The sequence below is a fragment of the Anser cygnoides genome, chromosome 7 (genome assembly GCF_040182565.1).
Source record: "Anser cygnoides isolate HZ-2024a breed goose chromosome 7, Taihu_goose_T2T_genome, whole genome shotgun sequence".
Taxonomy (NCBI): domain Eukaryota; kingdom Metazoa; phylum Chordata; class Aves; order Anseriformes; family Anatidae; genus Anser; species Anser cygnoides.
The window spans coordinates 18463181-18485203 of NC_089879.1; the positions used below are offsets into that span (position 1 = coordinate 18463181).

At 48.0% G+C, this 22023-nt stretch overlaps 1 protein-coding gene across 2 annotated transcripts; it reads left to right on the plus strand.

Moving 5' to 3' along the window:
• The first annotated feature begins 1345 nt into the window (after window positions 1-1345).
• Window positions 1346-19014, plus strand: CXCL12 (C-X-C motif chemokine ligand 12). 2 transcript variants are annotated; one of them, XM_048069278.2, is made up of 5 exons: window positions 1346-1506; window positions 5686-5803; window positions 9171-9257; window positions 12914-13011; window positions 15124-19014. In XM_048069278.2, exons 1-5 carry the CDS (start codon window positions 1446-1448, stop codon window positions 15153-15155), a joined length of 396 nt encoding a protein of 131 aa, XP_047925235.1. In that variant the 5' UTR covers window positions 1346-1445; the 3' UTR covers window positions 15156-19014. The 2 variants fall into 2 exon arrangements, with proteins under 2 accessions (XP_047925235.1, XP_047925236.1); XM_048069279.2 differs by lacking the exon at window positions 12914-13011.
• The last annotated feature ends 3009 nt before the right edge of the window (window positions 19015-22023 follow it).

Consider the following 22023-nt stretch of genomic DNA (forward strand, 5'->3'; position numbering starts at 1 on the left):
ACAACTGTCAGGGCACCCGCAGCGAGCACCAGTGGTGATTATTGGCCCTTTCAATGCATCGGGTTCCTACGCTACCGTGCTAGCTTGCCCAGGGAGAGGGGGAGAGCAAGGATCAGCCTGAGCAAATTCAGGGCTCCTTGGCAAACAGAGCCAAGGAAATACGAATAACTAGGTTTAGGGGAGCTGGATGTGAGTGAGAATCGCCTTTTGCAGCTTGTGTCCCGGGGAGGGAACCAGCTCATGGCCCAGTGGCAGTGCAGGCATTTCCCTCGGGCCAATGCCTCCAACGTCCTGTGCTGTGGCAGAGAGAGCTTGAAGCTACCCGGGGTAAAATCTGGCTGTGCTGCTGGCTTTGGTGACTTCGTGGACCTGTCCTTTGAACACCTCCCGGCCAGGATTAGCTTTACCCGGTGGTCCCCTCCCCATCCCAGCCCTCTGAGGGCGCCTGTTTTAAATGCAGCCGAGGGGTCCCAGTTCAACCAAAGCCTCGATGTTTATTTGAAGTATTGAACGCCAACAAACAGGGCCCCGTGGTCTCGGACTGCAGGCAGCGAGGACGTGCTTAGGTCAATTACACTTGACAATGCTGCGATAGCTCAGGGGAAGCGCACCCCTGGGACCTCGGGGCTCTCGATGCTCTGGGGGTTTTCAGCCGAGGTGCCAGGGAGCCCAGCAGCATCTGCAACACAAAGGGGGCGAAATGGGGCAGCAGATGGAGAACCGGGTCCGGCTAATACGGTGAAAAGGTGGTGTTTAGGGCTAAGCATGCAGAAGCAAAACTGAAAGCTTCCTTCTCTTTGCCATCCCCCCCCCCCACCTCCCCCCCCCCCAAAAAAAAAATCAAAAAATAAAAAAGAACAAGAAAATAAAAAAAGAAAAATCCCCGAGGAAAAACTTCTGCGAGGATGCTTCGTATGAGGCGCTGGATTTGGTGTCCAGGGCGCCGGTGTAAGCCTAGATTCTCGCCCACGGGAGCGAAGGGGGATTTTTCTCCTCCGGGTGCGGAGGCCGAGCCGTGGCAGGATGCGTCCCCGGGGGGAGCCTGGCGGCTCGGGGCCGGGACCTGCGGGGTCGGGACGCCCGGAGCCGGCCGAGGCTGGGGGCTTGGAGCAGCAGCTCCCTGCCCCGGCCCGGGCTGCCTGCAGTGCCCGAGATCCCAGCCCCGTCGGCCGGGATGGGGTGGGGGGGGGGAGCGGGGAAGGCTCTTTGCTGCCCGGGGAGGGGGGAGACCGCGGTGCTGGCGGAGCGAGAAAGCCCTCGCTCTTTTTTTGGTCCCTTTCCAAGCATTTTTTAACAGAGGAAGGATGTAATAACATGCCACGGGCAATAAATCATAGGCTGGCTACTCCCCCTGCTCCCCTCCCCCGGCCCCTCTATAGAGGCAGGGGAGGAGGGGACTCGCTCAGAGCGCGGCCGCCGCCGGGACGAGCAGCACAGCGCCCAGCATGGAGCTCCGCGCCCTCGCCCTGCTCGCCTTCGCCCTGGCCCTCGTCTCCCTCTCGGAGGGTAAGTGGGATGCCGCCGGGACCCATCCTGCCCGCCGGAAAGCCCCGGCAGGAGGACGAGGGGATGCGGGGGGTTGCTGGAGCTGGGAGCCTCCGACAGCGCTCGCTCCGCAGGGAGGCGTTTGGGCTGCAAAATTGTGCGCCTTGATTTCCACTAAAGAGAGAAAAAAAAGTTGCAAGAAATGAGAACCAGGCGGCCGGTCCCGTGCCTCTTCTGTCCCCGTTCCCTCGATCGGGGCAGCGCTGAGCAGCAGCGGGCGCTCGGCGGGCATCCCCCGCTCGCTCCCGCAGCCCCGCGGCGAGGTTTCGGGGGGCTCCGAGAACGGGGAGCAAAAAGGGGACCCCGAACTGCCCCGGGGCAATACGGGCTGCCCGCCGACGAGCGCCACGGGGCGCTGCCACCGCGGCCGCCTGTCCCCGCAGGGTCCCCGGACCAGGGGTCGGGGAGCCGCGGGACCCCTGCCCGCAGCCTCCGGGGGTCTCTGGGCGCCGGGAGCCCCGGTCCTCCGCTGGCACAGGTGTGCCACGTTTTGTCCCCCCCCTCGGAAGCACCCCGTATCGGCACTGAGCATCCCCAGCAGCCGCCGCTCCTGTCGCGTTGGTCCGTTCTGGGGACCGAAACTTGGGTGTTCCCCCCCCCGGGGCGGGGAAGGGTCCCCTCCCGGTGCCCCTTTGTTTAGCCGGAGCGAGTTAATTGCTCCCGATGATCCCAATAGCTCGGTGCCGAAGGCGGAGGCAGGCCGTGTGGCCGGGGCGCACCGCTGCGGTGTCTTCACGGCAGGGCGAGCGTGGGGGGCCCGGCTGCTCGGGCGAGGAACGGCTTAGAGCTGTCGGGGAAAAACTGGTGTAAGGGGACTGACACCACAGGACTGCGGTGCTAACAGCTTTTTGCCTGTTTCTTTGCACGTCAAGTAGTGCTCTCAACCCTGATCCAGATGAGGGTTGCGGGGCTGTCTTGTCCTGGAGGGCAGGTGAGCTCCAAGTTCTTCTCAGCCGTTCTGGTAAAGCTGGTTTTACCTATCATGGTCTTATCCCCCAGGGAGCTGGAGCTGTTCTAGTCTTAAAAAGTTGTCAGCCCTCTCCTGATACCACCAGATGTAGCTTTGGATGAACAGGAGTAAAATGATGCTTGCGTTGTTTCAAGTGGTTCGTCTGTTTGTGCCCAGCCTGCTTGCCTGGTCAGAGCTTCCCTCGCTTGCTCTGACCGGCCAGCCTTGATAAGCGTCCACCCTGCGGGGGAGATTTCAGTGAGCACATTGGGTTAGAGAGAATTTGTCAGCAGAGGTGGGTGTTCAGAGCCAGCAAAACTCAGCTCTGGGTCAGAAAACAGTCAAACTATTAAAAACATAAGTCCTGCTAGTCAAGAGCAAAAAAGTTGCTTTCTTTTGTCTAAGGACGTGCGGCTGCAGGAGTGACAGAGAGGTGTCTGAATAGCATCTAGCTCTTGTTTCACCCATTTCAACCGAATGTGCTAGACAGATAAAGTTCTCAAAAGCTTTATGCACAATCAGTTTCATGAAAGCTAAGCTGGTGTTTTCATGTAACGGTACAATTAACAGACCATAGGAGAGAGTAGCCTCAGCTTGTGTTCAGTGTTTATTGGACATCGGGGAACCCACAGAGCATCCACTCCTGCAGTGCCAGCCCATGGAGTTACTGGCTTAATCAGCTTTACTACGTGTGGAACAATTTGTTTCAAATTCTGAAATGTGATAAAGAAAGATACGCTTGTCAGCCACGGGGCAGGACCAGCAGTGTCCCGTCTGCTTCTTGCTGTAGGGGTTCCCGTGTCGGGGAGCGCTGTGTGCGCTGGGTTTCCCTGGCAGGAGGCTTGCTGGGAGCAGAGTGAGCCACAGCCATGCTCCGAGAGCCGGAGCACTGGCGGGGCAGGGGCAGGGGATGTCGGTTTCCTGGGAATGGTGCTGAGAGCTGCCCCGATGCCCCTGCTGCCGTCCCTGCCGCTCCATGTCTCTAGTTGGTCAGCGAGCAAGGAGCACAGAAATGCCAAAGGGATTCTTGTGCTGGCATGGGAGTTGTCACTGCGCCTTGCATTGGGGTGACAGCACACCGAATGCTGGGCATGCCCTCTGCCTCGCAGTGCTGGATGCCCTTTTTCTGGGCAGGAAACAGCTTCGGGATTTAGAAACATGTTGGTCATGGTTAAGCTTTCTCTCCCGATTTCAAGTGAGTGGGGTGGGATCGAAAGTCCCTCTCACGGTCTCAGAGAAGATGGGATTGCATTCTCAAGTCACAGATCTGAACATTGTGTAGGGTAAAGCTTAAACTCACTTTGTCAGTACGAGCCTGCAGAGGTGCTTGCTCTGCAGATGTGCGGAGAGTTGCTATATGACTGCATGCGGTTTCAGCCTCCCTTTCCTATATAAATGCACTGATGTGTAGCTATGAGGCACAGATATGCAGTGAGAAATCCCAGTGCCCTTCTCCCTCCCTTCCTCACTAGCACTAGTCTGTATAGCGCGTGTTTGGGGGCTCACCCCGCAGCCCTCCTGCTCCCTTCGCATGACAGACGGGAGCTCCTTCTCCCATTTATTCACTCATAAATGATATAATTATTTGGACTGATGGATTGCCATGAAGCTAGTGGAAAATGATCTCCGATTTTGTTAACTTCTAGTCCTGATTCAGGTGTGAATCTGGAAGAACTCCACTGATGAATTTCTCTGTTTGCCTGTCTGCCAGGGGGATCAGACTCTGGCTCATCTCGTTAGAAGTGCTCAGAAAAAAAAAAGGATTTTCCTTCCCGAGGACAGGGTAACATCACCAGGCTGTCTGTGGTTATGTGTGCTAGGGACAGGTGTTTGTAAATATGCAATATGTGCAGATCAGCTGCACTTTGAAAAGCTGTGTCATTTCTCACCTTCCTAGAAGAGAGCTTAGGGATTCCAGCCCTTTCCCTGCTCTTTAGCTCTTCGTCTGCCTTTAAGGGAGCAGGGCTTAGATGCTGCGAGTGCTCCCGTGTGGCTACATACACAGGGTGGCAGATTGCTGTGTGGGATCTAAAGTCTGTCAGATACAGATCTGACCATCGACACCGTGAGCCAGACCTTGTGGCTTAGGACCTTCACTATGAATTCAGTTCTTCCTGGAGTCTGAAAACTGCTCCAGTGAGATACCATTTAAAATCTTAGGCAGGTCCTTCTAGACTTCCAGGCAAAGGTGCTGTGTTTGTGTTGCATTGTGCCTGGGGCTTCGAAGCTTCCACACAGAGCAAGGACTTCATTTACGTGCGCTTGGTTGCCAGTAATTAAGTCCTTCCATGGAGAAATCATCTAGCAGGGCTGCATCGGATGCTGTGGTGAAAGCCAGGCAGCTTTCCTCAGTTCTGCATGCATATATATTGCTGACTTTTAACCCAGGGGATAAATTTAATTCTGCCCCTCGTGACGCTGGTGATGAGACTCTCCTCCAGCCCGGTGGTCCCTGATGAGTGCCTGGGGAACACACCGCCTGATAGCTGTCTTCTCGAGTTGCCGTTACTTTGCCATGGGCTGGAGGAAGTTCAAAAGACCCCAGATCTCTCCTGCAAAACCACTGTGATTTCACATCTCCCGCTCGCACCTCCTTGTGCGAGCATCTCTGAAAGTAAGGGTTGGCTGCAGCGGGGAAAGGTCAGCCGCCGGGCCCTGGGAAAGGCCGAAAGACTCGGGGCTTTTCTGTAGCCAGTAAGTCCCCCCTGAAAGCCTGCACCTGAGCCGAGCCGTTTTGATCTGATCTCTTTGGAATTCATCGCTTTCTTCTGGCTACCTTCTAATTTGGCCTCGGGTCAAAATCATTTGGCAAGAACAACACAGAGGACAAGTGCCCCCTCTTTTGGCCTTTATCTTGTCTAATTACCAGGAGCATCCCCGCACAATGGAGGGGCTCCTTATTCTAATCTCTTCTTCTTTTCTTGTCTCCATTTTCTCTCCCTCTTCTTTTGTCTTCCAAAATCCCACGCACCGGGATTAAAAGGCTGGGTAGTGGGGTGAAAGAATTGAGCTGTGAGCTGTGGACAAATGCTCTTCCAAAGATACAGCTTTTCTATTGCTTTTTTTTTTTTTTTCTTTCCACCTGCATATTTGGGAAGCAAGAGAGGACTTCGTCGTGCCTGGTCTGTGTATCTGCTGCTGACCCGGAGCAGGAGGCAGTAACATGTCCTTTCTCTCCCTGTGTCCCACAGAGAAACCCGTCAGCCTGACTTACCGATGTCCCTGTCGATTCTACGAGAGCAACGTGGCAAGAGCCAACATTAAGCACCTCAAAATCCTCTCCACCCCTAACTGCTCACTTCAGATTGTGTAAGTCTCTCATTCTTTCCAGTTGGGTGCAAATCTCGGGGGTCAAAAGGGAGAATCACAGAGCAGGTTTCTGCTCCATTTGCTGGTCAGCCCTTCCCCTTGCTGCAGTTAGGTCTGTGTCTCATGCCATGATTCCCAGCTCACCTCTTTACCCCGTACCCTGCTTTACCCCCCGCCCACCCCCGGAGCCCAGCTCTGGATGTTTCCAGTGGTGTTCCACCTCTGAGCTCCCTGTGATCCCATGTTTCTCCCGCAGGTACGTGAGCAGGAACATCAGGCAGGCAGTCCCTTATATGTAGAGCTTCACGCCTTAAGAAAAAAAAAAACTTTACAGTGGTCTGAGTCTGGTCACACTTAGAAGGCAGTGTCTGACTCCAGCAAATCACAGATCACAGCAGGAGAGAAAAGGTGCATAACCAATGGAAAATCACCTCTCCCTTTTTGCTAAAAAGAAACACCAATTTTCAGGAAAATTGGGGTTGATGTTTTTTTTTTTTTTTTTTTCTGTGTGTGATTTTAAGGGGGTCTTTCGGGTTCATTTTTTCATGGGTGACTCCCTCCTTCAAATCAGCATTCATCTTTTCATTGCAAGGAAACATTACTGCCATCAACTTCTATTGACCTCTGTAAGGGCGTCTCAGTGACTGCACTGGGTTTATCAGTGGCTACACTGCAGTGCTCTCAGCACTGGTTCTGTGTGGATCCACATTGAGCTCTTCCAGTTGTAACTTAAAGGCTGTAAAAATCTGTTCTTTGTCATCCAAAACATTTCTGCATTAAGAAAACTGACGTGGTTTCATGATATTTCTCAGGAATATACAGATGTATTTAAGGGTGTGCATCAATTTGTGAACAGTTTTTTATTCATATGATTTATTTTTTTTTAAACCACTCTGTGTAGATCTTCTACATTTTCACATGTGTGGTTCTGCCTTAGGACTTGGTGGAGGACAGTGAGAAAAAATGTAAAACCCAGCTGAGAAATAATTTCCTTTAAGAAAAATGGCAAAACCAGCTGTGACTAACTCTGATCTCTACCTATAAACAATTTTGGAGGCAAGCATCCAAAAGGCAAATAGTGTATGGATTTGTGTTCTGGGACTGTCAGTCGGTGTCATGAGGGTCCCAATGCTAAGGCTTTGTAGAAGACCTGGAATTTTCTGGAGTAGATTCAAGAAAACAGCAGGCACTTAATATTGGATACAGTATATAGTTTTTCTCTTAATTAACGTGGGATCATAGTCATTAGAGAATGGTTAAGAGCACGAAATACAGAAACACAGCACATGTTCTTGCCCCATTCCTGATCCAAGTGTGTCTGTTTGGAACAGGATCCAGTAGCACACAAACCACATGAACCTACAGGTCACCATCTTTCTGTTACTTAAAAATGTAAGGTACTTAAACCGAAAACTTCCCTCCAAATGCTCCTGAAATTTTGAGCTTCGCTAAAAGAGGAGTTGAAATGGAATCAAAACTAATTTATCATTTTGATGCTTGAAATGGTTTCTCAGCTCAACCACACTCTGAATTCATTAGATACATGTTGCACAGTGAAAGTGTGAGTGACTTAAAAGCTGTTTGCAAGAGTAGAGAATGTCACTGAATTCATACAGATTTTTAAGGAAAGAGCTCAGGCTTTTTCAATCAAGTACATTTCCCTTTATATTTGAGGGGAATTGTACCTGAACAAAAAGCCTAAGAGCAGGCCTTTGTCTTCAGTTCCACCGGGAGTAATCTCCCCAAATCCAGAACTCTCCTTTGTGGACGTCTGCTTCGACGAAGCCCACCCCAATTTCCCTGCTTTTCAACACAAGGAAATAGGCATTTTTAGCATGCATTTAATTGCATCCTAAAGAATACACCAAAACCCATTCAGACAAATGCTCCTTACACATGCCTAGGTCTCTGTCACGGCCATGCAAGGATCAGAGGCTGCCAAACTTGGAAATAAATGTCCAGAAACTCAGTTTCTTAATCCTTGATGAGGGGAGTTCCATCTCCTGTGGCAGGAGGGTGGTGACGTGTGCTTTTGGTTTTGTACTCCGTACGGCCAGCTTAGTACTTCCCCAGCACTGCTAAGATCAGCAAATCCATTCTCACTGTTGGTATCACTTCACTGGAAATTCTCCAGCTTGGCACTACTGTAAGGGAAATATGAATTAGGCCCATTCATCACTTTATTGGCACGGGGTTTGCAGGACTGGATCTTCAATGTGTTTATGTTACAACTGTGTTGTTGCATAACTTCAGACCAAGGAGCCTTTTTGACCTCTTCTTACTCCACATTTTTATATTCTGCAGACTTTGCTTTATGAAGTTGGGAACATTTTGGCCTCCATCCAACAAAATGCTTAAGCAAGAACTGAACTTACTCCTATGGGCATTTCCATGAAATTGCTGTTCTTGGCACTTTTACGTGGCAAGGCTGTTTAAGGGGAGGCTTCTCAGCAGCTGGGGCAGAGGCAGGGCCCTCTGGGGAAAGCGAGGGATCACCGCGCTCTTCAGAGGCCCTGAGGGCCCTGGAGGGTCAGACCTCCTGATATGGGTGACAAGCTGTTTGTACTGCTACTGTATGAAAATGCAGGTAACCCAAACCCCAGGTCATCACAGGGAATTTGCTTCAGACACTTGTCCCCTTTTCTGCGACTTCTTAGCAGATTTAAATTTGCTTAGGTGTAGCATGGAAGGAGCAGCTCAAACATGCAGGAGAAGCCCCTCAAGAAATTTCTCCTTTTTTTTTCCAGTGCTGATTGAATATACGAGGGAAAATTTGCCTCTGGCACTATGGTGGAACACAATCATCTTCCTGCATGCAGCCTGCTAGCTCAGTATAGAGTAAAACAAAAAGTGAAGGAGTGACCAGACGCTTTCAGGACATTCAGGAGATATGGTTTGGTGTCCATCTTCAAAACATGCAAACATTCAGTTTGTGGTTGAATCTGAAAGATGTTCTTAATTAACTCCTTGCAGAAATGACCTATATTTACCACACTATTCTTTTCAAATGAAATTTAGCTGTTCCCAGCACTGAACATGTAGCAGCCCAGATAGGAACTGGAAAACTTAGATTCAAGTTCTGCATCTCTTCCCCCCAACGTGCATCCTAGCACAGGAATCAGCACTTGGGGGGACAAACCCTACCAGAACTCCAAGCTGTGTTTATATTAGGTGCCTCGAGGGTGGCAGGGGTATCCCAGCGTCTTCATGAGTCATCTGAGAGCAGCACTGACACACAGGGAAGTTGGACACAGCTCTACTATGTGTGATAGGGTTGCAAACCTGTGTGCAGAATAAGGTGGGGGCGGGGGGTGTGGGCTGGGGGGTGCCACACATGAGACTCACCCTGACTTTTCTCCTTTGGCAGTGCAAGGCTCAAGAGCAACAGCAAGCAAGTGTGCATTGATCCCAAGCTAAAGTGGATCCAGGAATATCTGGAGAAAGCTTTAAACAAGTAAGGCAAGAGACAAATGGACTTAACAGCTAACACATCCTGAGTTATTCAAGGGTAGAACATTAAGGGCTGGCTTTAACCATGTGGACAAAGTACTCGTGGAATCAGATATTGTTTTGAAGATGGGTTTGGAGTTGACCTAGTCTGTATTAAAACAACAGCTTCTAATATATCTTAAATGTTAAACTAAGAGTTTTGCCAGGATTTGAGGCAAAATCCATCCTAAAGATTCTGTGCTGAGGTCCCCAACTCATCCTTTTTTAAAAAGAGCCGTTCTCCCAAGGAAAATGCTTCCTCTTCCCCAAGCAAAACTACAATTACTTCAGAATCTATATTGTTCCAATTTCTTTGGAGCCCCTTCTCCATGTTACACTGGGGGGTCTGCTTGCACAGGCGGATGAGGCTGAGCACGTCTTTGCAATTAAAATTGTTCCTCTGCTGGCCAGTGTGGAGTGCTAATAATCTCGGCCAAGGCAAGATGTGCTGCCGTGAGTAAGGCTCTCCCACAAAGCCAGCCATGCTTGGCGAATTCATACTCTTTTCCTCCAACTTTATTCCCCTTGCGAGTGGCTGGTCATGGCTATCCTGAGGAGGACCCAGCCTATCAGTCAAATTTTACAGTGAGCAAGAGCGGCACAGAGAGCATTTCTGTGCTGAGTTGCAGGGGAGGGCTCCAGCTTTGCTGGAGTGGAAGATGAGAAGAAGCAACGGGCCCTGGGCCCCGGGCTGCGGTTGGTCCTGCAGCGGCAGTTTGGCCAGCAAGCCCACCTGTGCACTCAGAGTCCCTCCCACCACTGCCACCACATTGCCATCCCTCAGTAACCTGCTGTAACCATGCTGAACCTTGTCCCCGCTGCCTCTGTTAGGGTAAAGGCAGGGTTGGAATCAAGTCGTTCGCAAACGCAATGCGTCCTTGGAGAAAGGTGGGGAAGGGTATGGCCCCAGAGCAGATGTGAGGCCATACAGGTAGCTGAACGCCCTCCACTGTCTGCTGTGAAAACACATCCTCCGAGCAAGGGGTAAAGGAAGAAAAAGTCTTTGTTTCCCTGTGGTTTTACAATAACCAAGGGGAAAAATGGTACCAGAGGCAGAGACATTCTTCTACCTGGCCCTTCTGGGGTCAAGAGTGAGGAGGAGGAGGGAGGGAAGCCAGCTACCAAACTGACTGTGATTCCAGCCCTGCCAGCTCTCCCCATCTCATCCGATTCTCAGTGCCTTCTTTGCTGCCAGCACTTGGCCCTCTCATCCTTTGGGCAAATTCTCTGCAGAGGTAATCCACGTTAATGCTGGCAGGATGGCTTTGGATTTGGGCACAGATGAATCTAAGAGCAGGATGTGGCCTGTGCCGATTATTCCAGGGGCTTGGGCTACTTTTTTCCCCATCCTTGGAAAATCCTCAAGTCCCTGCCTAAGTTTCTGTTTGCTGTCAGCCCCAGTGAAGCCCTTGGTGCTGTTCATAAGACTTGAAACTTAGGAGGCACTTAAGAAATTTGCAGGGTTGGCTAAATGTGATTATAAGCTCTCATCCTGCCTGCCAGCCTTAGGGGAACAACTCAGCTGGAGCACCTTCTGCTCTCACTTCCACTGGTGAAGATCTGGGGCCAGCTCTACTGAAACCAGTGAGCCTGCACCTGATCTCCAACCAGTTTCTGGTTTTTGGTTAACCTAACTTTCATCCAGAAGCGACTCTGCTACTTCTGTGGATTTCATCCTGATTTACATTGATTAACAGAAAAGAATTTGGTCCCAATTCTATTAAATAAGATGACAGCATACATCTCCATCACCTAATCCCAGTAATCATGGCATTTTTTTCATTTTCCAACTATTAATGCTAGCATCAGTGGCATTTTCATGCTCCATAGACAGTCAGGGCTCTGTCTGTAGCATTTTCACGAGGCATGTTTTTGATATATTTTAGTGCACAGCTTTGACTTCTTCAACAAAATGTATTTGGAATATATTTATAGCGCATCAAGCAATTCATATATTTGAATTGGAGCCATATGAATGTTGGTAGTTTAAAACACCGATATCCTTCTAAACTACTAACAGCTTGTAAAATAAATCTATATAGATCTATAAATGTTAATGTAGCTATCAGTTTCAATCAGCCATATATTATATTTTTTCACTTGTACTGAAATTGTATGAAATGTGACATTACCCTATATGCACTAGCAATAAAATGGCTAATTGTTTCATGTTATGAAAACCCAATTGTACATGGGAATTTATTTTTTCTGGAATAAAATCAATACGTTTTGTAGAAAGGGCTCTTGTAATTGCTTAAGTAAAATCCAAACTGTCAAGACATCTTAATCAATACCAGTGCTTCCATTTGAGATTATCTTCTGTGTTATAATTTGCAGCTAAAGGCAATCAAGAGGTCATAGAGCATAGTAGTCTAATACAGGTGATTGTGAAAGTAAAGATGGTTTTTAGTAGGGAATTATTTTGCTCATTAATCCTGCTTAGCCTTTATTATTGCTTTATATTCATCACATCTCCATGTAATATACGTACTTATGAGACATCAGTAAAATACATTCAGGCTGTCAGGAGTCCAAACTCCTTAACTGGCTTTAAAAATCATCGTGCAACTGCTGTGGCCAACATCATTCAACACTCATCCATTTTATAGACAAGGGGCAAATCAGTCCTTTCTTGAATCAGCTAGCAAATCCTTTACCACTTCTAGGCAATCCCAGTCCTCATTTACAGTCGCACCTTGACTGCCTTTTCCTTCTCCCTTTATGCAAGGATTTGCAAAATCAGGCCCTTGTAGAGTTAACAGAGCCCAAAATAAGCAGAGATCAGAGAATGATCCTGGCTTGTCCATTGTCACGTTGACATAGTCCCAGCTCAGAACTTCCCCTCAGCCCAAGATGTTGAAGTCCATTAAGCTCAGTTGTTACTTCTGGCACAGACAAGAGAGTTGATGGATCTGGAGAAAATGACAAAGTCAAATAGGAAAAGCTTTGCCTTCAAGCCCTTTGGGAGAAAGGAAAGGAAACTCCTGACTTCCAGGGGCTGGTTATAATGAGAGCTAAGCCCTGTTGCTGCCTTCCTCCATAGCACTTGTAAACCCAGGTGTGGCAGCTCTTCCTTGTTTCTAATCTCATTACTAAATAAGGGCTGCAGTGCAAGACACCAAAACAACAGCATCCTGGTACTCCACCAAGCATGTGCTGGGTGGCTGCCCTGCACAGTGGGGTACAATGTAGGCAAACGCTTTCACAGCTTCATTTTAAGGCACCAAATGCCCATAAATCCCATAGAAAAACAACCGGCTCTTATGGGAATTGGTGGGAATGGTGGGTGGGAAGCCAGAAATCCAGCCCCCTCCAATCTCGTTGTACCTCATTGGGTGCCACGTGGATAGAGAGGCTCCTGGATAACAAGTTGTGGCAGGCATCTGGGGAGGTGTCAGTGTTTTGGGGAAAAACTTCTGGCCCCAGGACTTGCAAATGGCCTGTCACCAGGGCACTTCTATTTGCTTAGTGTTCCTCTGAGGCAGAGAGCATGTGAAGGGGGATGTTATCTTCATTTTCACCCTGCCAGCAAGATGTGAAGGGGACATAGAATAAATGTGAATAAGGCCTTTGTATATGGATAATTTACGGCAGTCTCTTTGTATTTTTCTTTTAATTTAGACCACGTCATCGCACTCATAAAAAAAAGCAACAGAAGAAACGGGGCCCACTCTGCCCTTCCCGTGCAACACCACTAAAGTCTCCAGGGAGAAAGAATGGTAGGAGGCATTAGTTTCTGAGCTGGGATACCCCAGGTTCACATCCCTGCTCTTCCACAGACCATCCTATATGATGCTGGGCAGATACATTAGTCTGTCCAGGCCTCCATTTTTCCCCATGTTTGTTGAAGATAACAACTCTACCCGCCCTGCAAAGGGGTGTTATATAGATAAAGCTCTTAGAGCAGGGGAAAAGTTCAGCCACAGCGGAGGTGGGGGTGAATGGGACAGAATTTTTGAACCCTGGTGTAAAGCTGTAGTGTGGCTGTGTTGATGTCAGTTTTGTTACACCAAGGGGGAGTTTGTCCAAGTTATTTTGTTCTCAAAGTGGCCATGCTTTAATGGCACTGCATATTTCGGTTTTCTAAGGGATACAAGGAATGCATCAAAATATCTGGCTGTTTCTCACTAGGTTGCAGTCATATGTAGAATAGAACTTGTTGATTCCTGTCTGATCTGTATGCCTGATTTTCTCCTCAGGGAGACCAGGGCAAGGAGGGGACTGGGAATAAACATTTGGGATAATGCATTTTACCCATATCGAACTTCCCAGAGGGATCTGTGCAATTTCCCCATGCTTTCTAATGTCAGCAGTCTCTGGGCAAGAGCTGCCTCATTCTTGCAGTCTCCTTTATAGAGATGCTGCCTAAAGCCTGGCCATCCCATTTTACAGATGGGAGAACTGATACCCAAAGAGGGCAAAAGAGCCCTGAAGCAAAGCCAAAGTCAAAAGTAGGGTAAAGGTTGGGATGCCCTCTGTCTTTTAAGCTGTTCTTATTCCTCCACTACCAAAGTGACAGAGTTAAACTATAAATAACAGCTGTGAATTTGGCACTAGTGTTTTTCAATGACAAATGCAGCATTGGGCAGTGACAGCATGAAGTGTTGCATCAGTGATGGGTTAAAACCTCTCCTATGGGAGATTTGAGACAAATCTCAGAGATTGGTGTTACCTAAACCAACTCTCTGGATGTGCCAAGTTGTTTTGTCCCATCAGGATGGTGTGTCCTGCCTTTCTGCACCAAAAGAGTTAGGGTTACCAGTGTGGGATACTGGAAAGGATATCTTCAAAAGGAAAATCTTACTTATGGTTTAGTCACCCTCTTTATGCCCGGATGAATTTTCTGAGGCTACCTTCACCAAGAGTAGCCACAACCAGCGCTGGCTGTGGTCACACAGTCTTACTTGACCAGCAGGCATTGAAAGGGATCTTTGTGCGGATCCTGTAGGCTAGGCAAGACATGCTGGGGCATCAGGGTTTTTGAATATCTGGTGTTTACCCTCTGACACTTGTAGCTCAGCCTTAGTAATTACCATCTAGATGGTAAAAGGTCGATCAGTTGGAGCAGGAATAGGGGTCACTTTGGGCAAAAAGCTGGAGGCCACCAGCACAGCCTGGCTCCTTGTTCTGAGTGAACCCCATCCACATCCACGCCCACAAAACACTAGCCCGCCACTCTTCCTGGGTACCATGCTCACACTGGTCTGAGGCCTCCGCTCTCCACCCTCCCCATCATGGGAGATGAACAGGAGCAGAGTGTGGGCTGTCCTCTGTGATCCTCCATCTATACAGACACCTGGCACCTTTGCAGACCCCTGTGGAGCACAAGGGATGCAGTCCAGGTTCTCCAGCAGAGCTGTGGGGTGGGGAAGGAGAGGAGGCACTCCCAGTGCCACTCGCTCTGTTACTGGGGCCTCTCATGGATGATTAATCCCTCCTTTTCCTGCTGTTTTTTTTGTTGTTGTTTGTTTGTTTGTTTGTTTTTTTGCTAAGTCTCTTTGCCCACCAATAATTCTCTGCTCTGGCTTTCAAGTCCAGAATAAGCTTCCTAGCCAGCCTTCCTCCTATATTAGCTCTGAACACCTTACTAACTGTGACGAGCACAACCTGCCCAAAATAACTCCCGTGGCTGGGTTTGCCCTTCTGGGCCCCAGCAGCTCCTTGTGGAGAACTTTCCCCAAACCATTTGGTGCATACTGGTTGGAGGGACTGCAAAAGAAATGCCTTTGGGTTAGTCCAGATGCAAATTTGCTGTTTGACTAGGCCTGATATCAAAGCTTTTGCAACTGAAATAGACCTTAATAGTGTTTCACTCTGTTCTTCATCAACAGGAGGTTCAAGATGTAAGAGGCAAGCGTTGTAAGCCGTCTACAGGATTTCTTACTGTAGGACCCAGAGAACAGATAACCAGTATTAGGGAATGAATACATTTCACTGTTATCATGCAGCACAAAAGCAACGCTTCATGCATTTCCAAAGGTGTTTTTATTTTTTTTTCACAAATTGGCTTGCTTTCACAGTGCTATTTTTATATAGTAAGATGTATTTGATTTTGAGAAAAATATGTTTTTATACAGCTGGTTGATTACCTAGCACTGAGGGCAAATATGAATTTAAACTAACCCTATGTTATTATATAATATTTTATTTCCTTTGCTATGTAGAGGTTCTGCTTTATTTAACTTTCTTTTGGTTCATGCAAGTCTCCTGGAGATTTAAACCTAGAAGGACATGAACTGTACAGTGCAATGTTGTTGTGTAAGTAGTGGAAGAGTTCCTTTCCCCCAAAAGTCATTGAGGCCAAGAACATAGGAAGGCTAAAAAGCATCAGATAGCAATGAAAGTGGACAGCACTATTACGGGTGGTGATTATAGGTATTTTGGCTGAGGGATTGAATTCAGGGCTGCAGGGCTAAGCCATTCTCTGAAGAATGGAGACCTCGGTGGCAACTACGAGCAGCTGGGGCAATGCACATCTGGTGCTGCACGGTGCTAGTACTCGGTTTGTAGTAGCTGAGCATGTTAGGAGCCACAACACTGATCTGATGTCACTTGGCATTTCCTATGTTCCTGTGTTTCCGATGACAAATTTTAGCACAAAAAGGAATGGGTTATTAAAGATCTAACAGCTAGATCATATTGCAAATTGCTGGAGGAGTCAAAGATGCTGCCATGCACCAGGTGTCTGTTCCCACCCGTCCACAGAAGGTGATTTCAGATCGGCTGGCCTTGTGCTGAAGTAGATGGAGGAGCATTCATGTGACCCTTCACCAGCAGCCTCAGATACTGAACAGTCACACCTGCCTGAGGGCAGTAACATTTTTGATTGCTCTGTGTAGATCTCAAAAAGGTTGTCTGCCATGTCTTTGGAGAAAAGAGGTAACTGGGGCAAGAGAGGAAAGACACTGAGTGTCTGCCCAGTTTGGGTGCTTCTTGGGTGTGGAGATGAAGGCTAACACTCACTGTTCACCGGTGGTCATGGTTCTGCTTGCTGGTGAATGGCACAGCCTCTGGGATTTTCTTTGCAACACCTGGGGACAAGTACCACTTCTTGCACCAGTTCCCTCTCTCAGCCAGAAATGTCTTTCTCCTGATTCCCACCTGTGTGAGGAAGTACCTTTGCAATATAGTATATGGCAAAACACACCTAAAGTACTATGATAACCACGTTGTGCTGCACACAGAGATCTGGGGGGAAGCACATCTGTGCAGCACAATACTTGTGTTTGTATGTGTCTGTGTCTGTATTGTAAACAAAAAATGTTGTAACGTTGTGTGTTTTTTTGGAGGGTTGCTTCAAACAGGATCTTCCCTCTTACCTGCAGCCTGTGTCAGGAGCACTGAAAGGGGTGTTTCATTAGGCGCTCCTTTCTGTGGCAGGCATCTTTAATGCCAAAGAGGCACTTTGGCTAGCCGGGGACTACCTTATTTCCATGTGGATTCAGGTAAAAATCTTGTAAGTACTTTCCTCTCTGCAAAAGGGTGCTGTTAGAGAGAGTGCTTCAGCTGGGACCACATCACCTCATTTACTTTGAAGTAGAAACCAACTGCTGTGCCTAAAATGTGTGCGTGTGACTTTGACATTCCTTCTATTGTTACCATCACCAAGCTGGTGCTTTAAATGTTTTTGTCTCCATTTTGGAAGGTCTGGCACCACTGTACTTGGTGAGAATCGGGCTGTTGATTTCTATGTGAGTAGGGTCAGAACCTCTGTTGTCAAGGTAAAGGCAGAAGTTCTGTGAGAAAACTAGAGTTTCTTGTATCCTCCCTGGACTGCGCTGTATATCCTAGGGTCCACCTGCTGTCCCTACACACGCATCTGCAACAGCTAGTGTTTTGCCAGGGGGAGAACAGGAGTGACTTTGGGGAAAGTGGGCGAATCTTGGTTCTGACACAGACACGAAGCGCGTCCTTCTCACCCAGGAAGGTGCGTCCTTCACGTGTCCACATCCTTTGCTTCTAAGGGGCACACCAGCTGCCCAGTGACCGGCTGTGGCTGTACAGCCTTGCCAGTGCCCTGCTGCAGTCCCAGTTAACAGGGAACGAGGTCAGTGCCAGCAGGGAAAGGCCCCTGGGCACAGGCCAAGCCCACACCGCAGCCTGAGCAAACAAACTCCTCTTCCAGGGGCAAACCTGTGGGCATTGCAGGGGCAGGCTGTGTTAAAGGAAGGGCATTTGCTCTTGAGTGGGGAGGAAGGGACCCCCTGCGATGCTAGGGAACATTTACAGCCAGGTGGTGGTTTTCCGGGTGCTTGTGGGCTGTCTGTCCTCAGGCATTTCTTGAGACTCTGTGAGCTGGGCTGATGACAATTCATTGCTCATGTAGCTAAGACCACTCAGGGCATGGGGCTGTTCCTGGGGCCAGCACCGTGTCCCTTCCCTCAGCTGGAGCACAGATCCACAGGGGTGAGTTCAGGCAGGGTGAACGCAGGAATGGCACAGACCTGGCCAGGAGTAACTGAAGACTTACATGAGAACCCGATAGAAGCTTTTTCTTGCTTTAATCCAAACTCCAACCCTGAGCGGGAAGCTTTGCCTTTTGCTTGGCATTATTTTCAAGAGAACTGTTGTGTCAGGAAGAGCAGCCGTGCCCTGCACACAAGGAACATCGATCACTCGGCTGCACCAAGCTTCCTCACTGCCCTGTGCATCACACCCTATTATTCCTCCTGAGCACACCACAGTCCCAGCAGGCCGAGAAGCTGCACTAACAGAGCCCCCCTCAGGGAGAGCACTAGGTTTTCCTTTCTGCTTCTAACTGTTGACCAAAGACCAAATCAGGGAAAGGAAGCATGGGGAGATGGGAGTGATGTAGGGACCACACGTGAAGGGAAGGAGGGAAAAGAGATAACACTGAACTGGTGCTGAAAAAGCAGCTTCCATAAATGTGAAACTGTCGTGTCACGTGTGGTATATTTCAAAGTGCAGCTGTCAAATCCTAAGGTTGTTTTATGTCTGTTTGTTTGTTTAAAGAAGAATAGTTGGTATTTATTGCCGTGCCTTTTTTTTTTGTAATTATTTATACTAGCTTTACACTTGTATGTATAAATATTTTATCTGAATTCTGCCTGAGGAAGGATGAAGGATCACTTCTTGATGCGTTTTTAACTAATGTGGTGTTTAAGCAAATGTTCATTGGTCTTTTGTAATGAAGGCTATATTCCAAGTAAAATATACACATTTTGTTGAAAATGCAGTTCCTACAGAAGTTTTTTGTTGATATTTTCCCTTTGTCAGAAGCAGAGGGTCCTTCTTTTCTCTGACAATTTGTTTTGAGTGATGTGATTTATAGTAATCAGGGGTGTCTGAGAACTTATTACCTAAAAATCTATTTTATTTTTTTTAACCAACTTCCCACTGACACAAGTCTTGCCTGCAAACATGAAACTGGTGGCCAGAGAGAAGAAAATATTTATCATGATGAAAGGGCTGCATGAACCTCCCATCTTCCACTCCTTAACAGCTCAGTGTTGTCAGAATGTGGTGAATACTGTACTTTATATTTTTATTAAGTCAAAAACAAATTCCCAAAAAATGTGAAAAGGTTTTTGTATTTGTGTTCCTGTAAGGCAGCTTTTATGAAGGAGTTTTATTATGCTTTTGAAATTACTCCTTTCATAGAATATTTTGAAAATAAACACTTTTATATTGTTGTAATTTCTCCAGTAAATGTGTATGCACTTAACATTTTCTTAATAAAAATGTCTATCTAAATGAGACAATTACTTGCTTTTCATGGTTTGTTGTCACACACAAAAAGCTAAACACTTCCCGTCAGAAAGCCATTTGGATGTAGCACAAGCATCTAGTTTCAAGGGCATTTCCAAGCAGCCCTTTGGACTTAGACCCTTCAGGAAACCTAAGGCAAAGTGCCCAGTGGATTGCAGGGAGCAGCAGCCTACCAGACTGAAGGTACCAGTGCTATCTTCAGAAGGAAAGGCTTAAACACTTCCTTCCTAGACAGAAGCCTAAACTTTTTTTTTTTTTAACAACTTTTCTCCCACATTAAGTTGACTAGAGTGAGAAATAGCTCATCATTTTTGCTCCAGCATCCCAGTCTCCACAGCGAAAAGAGGTCATCATCAGCCAGCTCCATGCTGGCAAAGGGATGGTGGTTTCTCTGAAGACCCTGAGGAATATCAAAAGAGCAGATGTTGTGAACAACACTCTCCTGGGGGCTGGTTTTCCCAGGGCACAGCGGGGTCAAGGCAGGCATGCAGCAGGCTATGGAGCACATAGCATGCTCCCTCTGCAGCTGCCCTGCTCCAACATAACAGTCCTCAGCTCATCCGCTGCAACAGCACAGGTGAATCCCATCCCCATGTACAGCTCTGGGTAGAGCAGAGGCTGGAGATAATTATCTCACGGCAGTGAAACAGGGCTTGAGTCTTACTGACCTTATTCAATAAATATTACTTGGCCAAATTGACACAAGGCAAAAGACATGCAAAAAAAGGGGAAAGGAAGCTCAGATGACTGATGGTCCCCTTGCAAATCCAGCAATGATTTAGTAAGAGATTATGAAAACCTGAGCAGGTAATTGTGCGTGCAGATGTTCCGTGAAAGATTCCCAGGCCACCAGGAAATGCACTGGGAGTAATTAGCTACAAAATTACACATTAGTATTAAGGAAAGGCCGCATGTTCAGTGGAGCATTGTGCTGTGTCTTTCATCAATTATTTTCTCTAGAACGTGAAAGTTTGGTTTCTTACTTCCTTGGCAAAACATCATGGCAATGTATCCATGAACTGCACATTCAAGGGGCTGCTTGGAATTAGTGGTGAACCCACCTTTATTAGCACATCTGGCCCTCTTCAGAGGCAGCTTTCCAATATTAACAAGCTGAAGGAAATCAGCTGCAGTCATGGCTTCAGCCATCTTGACACTGATTAGGAGCAAGATAAATTAGGCCCGAGCAGGTCAGAAGACAGCATGGGAAATGTCCCTCTTTCTCCAGGATCATCACCTACATGAAGGCCTGGTCCTGCAGGTAGAGCTATCCTGACAGATCCCTCTGCTCTTTAGGAGCCTGACTAAAGTGAGAGAGCCTGCTTTACGGTCTAGTACAGCAAGGACAAGACACATAGGGAAGGTGCCTGCAGAATAGGATTTAAAGTTGCTCGGAAGGAGTGACAGTTACTGTCTTCACATTTTAAACAAGGAGCCTGATTTGAGTAAGAAAACTCCTGTTGCTTGTCTACACATCTTTCACATGAATGCTGGTTCCCCGTTTCCCCTTTTTGAGCAACAGAATTAAAGAGCACTTGTGTCAAGGGAAAACAGGACTCTCTTTCTTGAAGTTGTGGGTTAAATGTACAGAGCAAGAGAAAAAGGTAAAATCTTTTTGATGGGTGATGTGAAAAGAAGTCAGCTGGAGAAGAGACCTTTGCATGGCTGACAGCAAGCTTGAATGGGAAGATGGGGATGTGTCCATGGTGGTGAGATACATAGGGTGAAATCCTCTGTCACTAGAAAAAAGGAGGATATGGGAGACTGGAGACAGGGGCAGAGAAGGGCTTGGGACCCACCTCAGAAAAGGGATAGAGAAAAATGAGGACTCATAAAGAGAGGTGTGAAGGACACTGCAAGAGATGGCGGGGATGGAGTCAAGGGAAGAAGTTGAGCAGGAGGTAAGTGAAGAGAGCCAGAGGAGAGAGAAAGGAAGCAGCCTGTGGAGGAGGTAGGGTAGCACTGCCAGGGTCAACAACCACCAGGCTGAGTAGGAGCCTGAAATGCCCCACTGTGTTTCCTCAGACCTCTGTCCTGCATCAAGGGGTGCCGCAGATGAAGAGCTGAAGAGGAAAACTGCTAAAAGCACAGAAGCAGAACTTCATCCTCTTGGAAAGACAAAATGCTGAGGATCTCACCTAGGAGCTGCTGTGATGCTACATGGCAAGGGTCAGTCCTACCTTCCGGTGAACATCTTCCTGTTTTATAAAGCTACTTGCTTTCAGTTCTTACAGAGTCTCTCAGACAAAACAAATAAGTGACTTTGAGACTAGCAAAGGCAAAATAAAAAAAATTAATAAACAAAAAGCAAGGCCTAGAAGCTGAAGCTAGAGACATTAAACTGAAAACAGATTTCTAAGCGTGGAACTGATTAGCCTTTGGAACAAGTTCCCCAAGGGGGGGGGGAAAGCCCTGATTTTTTCTCTGTCTCCAGAGCAGTGCTGAACGCCACTCTGGTGTTAGCCACATACAGCTTGATGGGCTCTCAGGGGACGCTGGGTGAAGCTCTCCTGCCTCTGTTATGGATGGGGTCAGACCCGATGAGCTAACAATCCCTGTGGCCTTAGAAACCCATCTACAGAAAGCCCCTGCTCTGAGGGAGCATTCCTCAGCCTGCCTGTGATTAATAACACCAGTACGTCAGCCGTCCCAGCTCTGCTTGGACCGAGGCTGAGGATGGCTCCTGCTGTTACACAGGAGACAGCTCTGGGGTAAAAGGCCCGTGCTTTTTGTCACGATGGTTGCCCTCCAGCTGAAGAGGCAGGGGCATGGCAGAGAGATAAGGCCACGGCCCTGTCCCTGATCCACAGGTCCTGCTCACGTGGGTTCTCTCTGGCAGGAGTGCTCACACTGGCAGTCTCGCAGGAGCATCTTCCTTTGTCTCTTTTTGCCCTAGACCCTTATTTGTCCTTCACTCAGTCCTCTGGCTCTTTGGAGATCTCTTTTTGCTTCCCAAACCCAGTTGCTACAGCTCGTGTGGCAAGTCTTGGTGACTCAGTGTC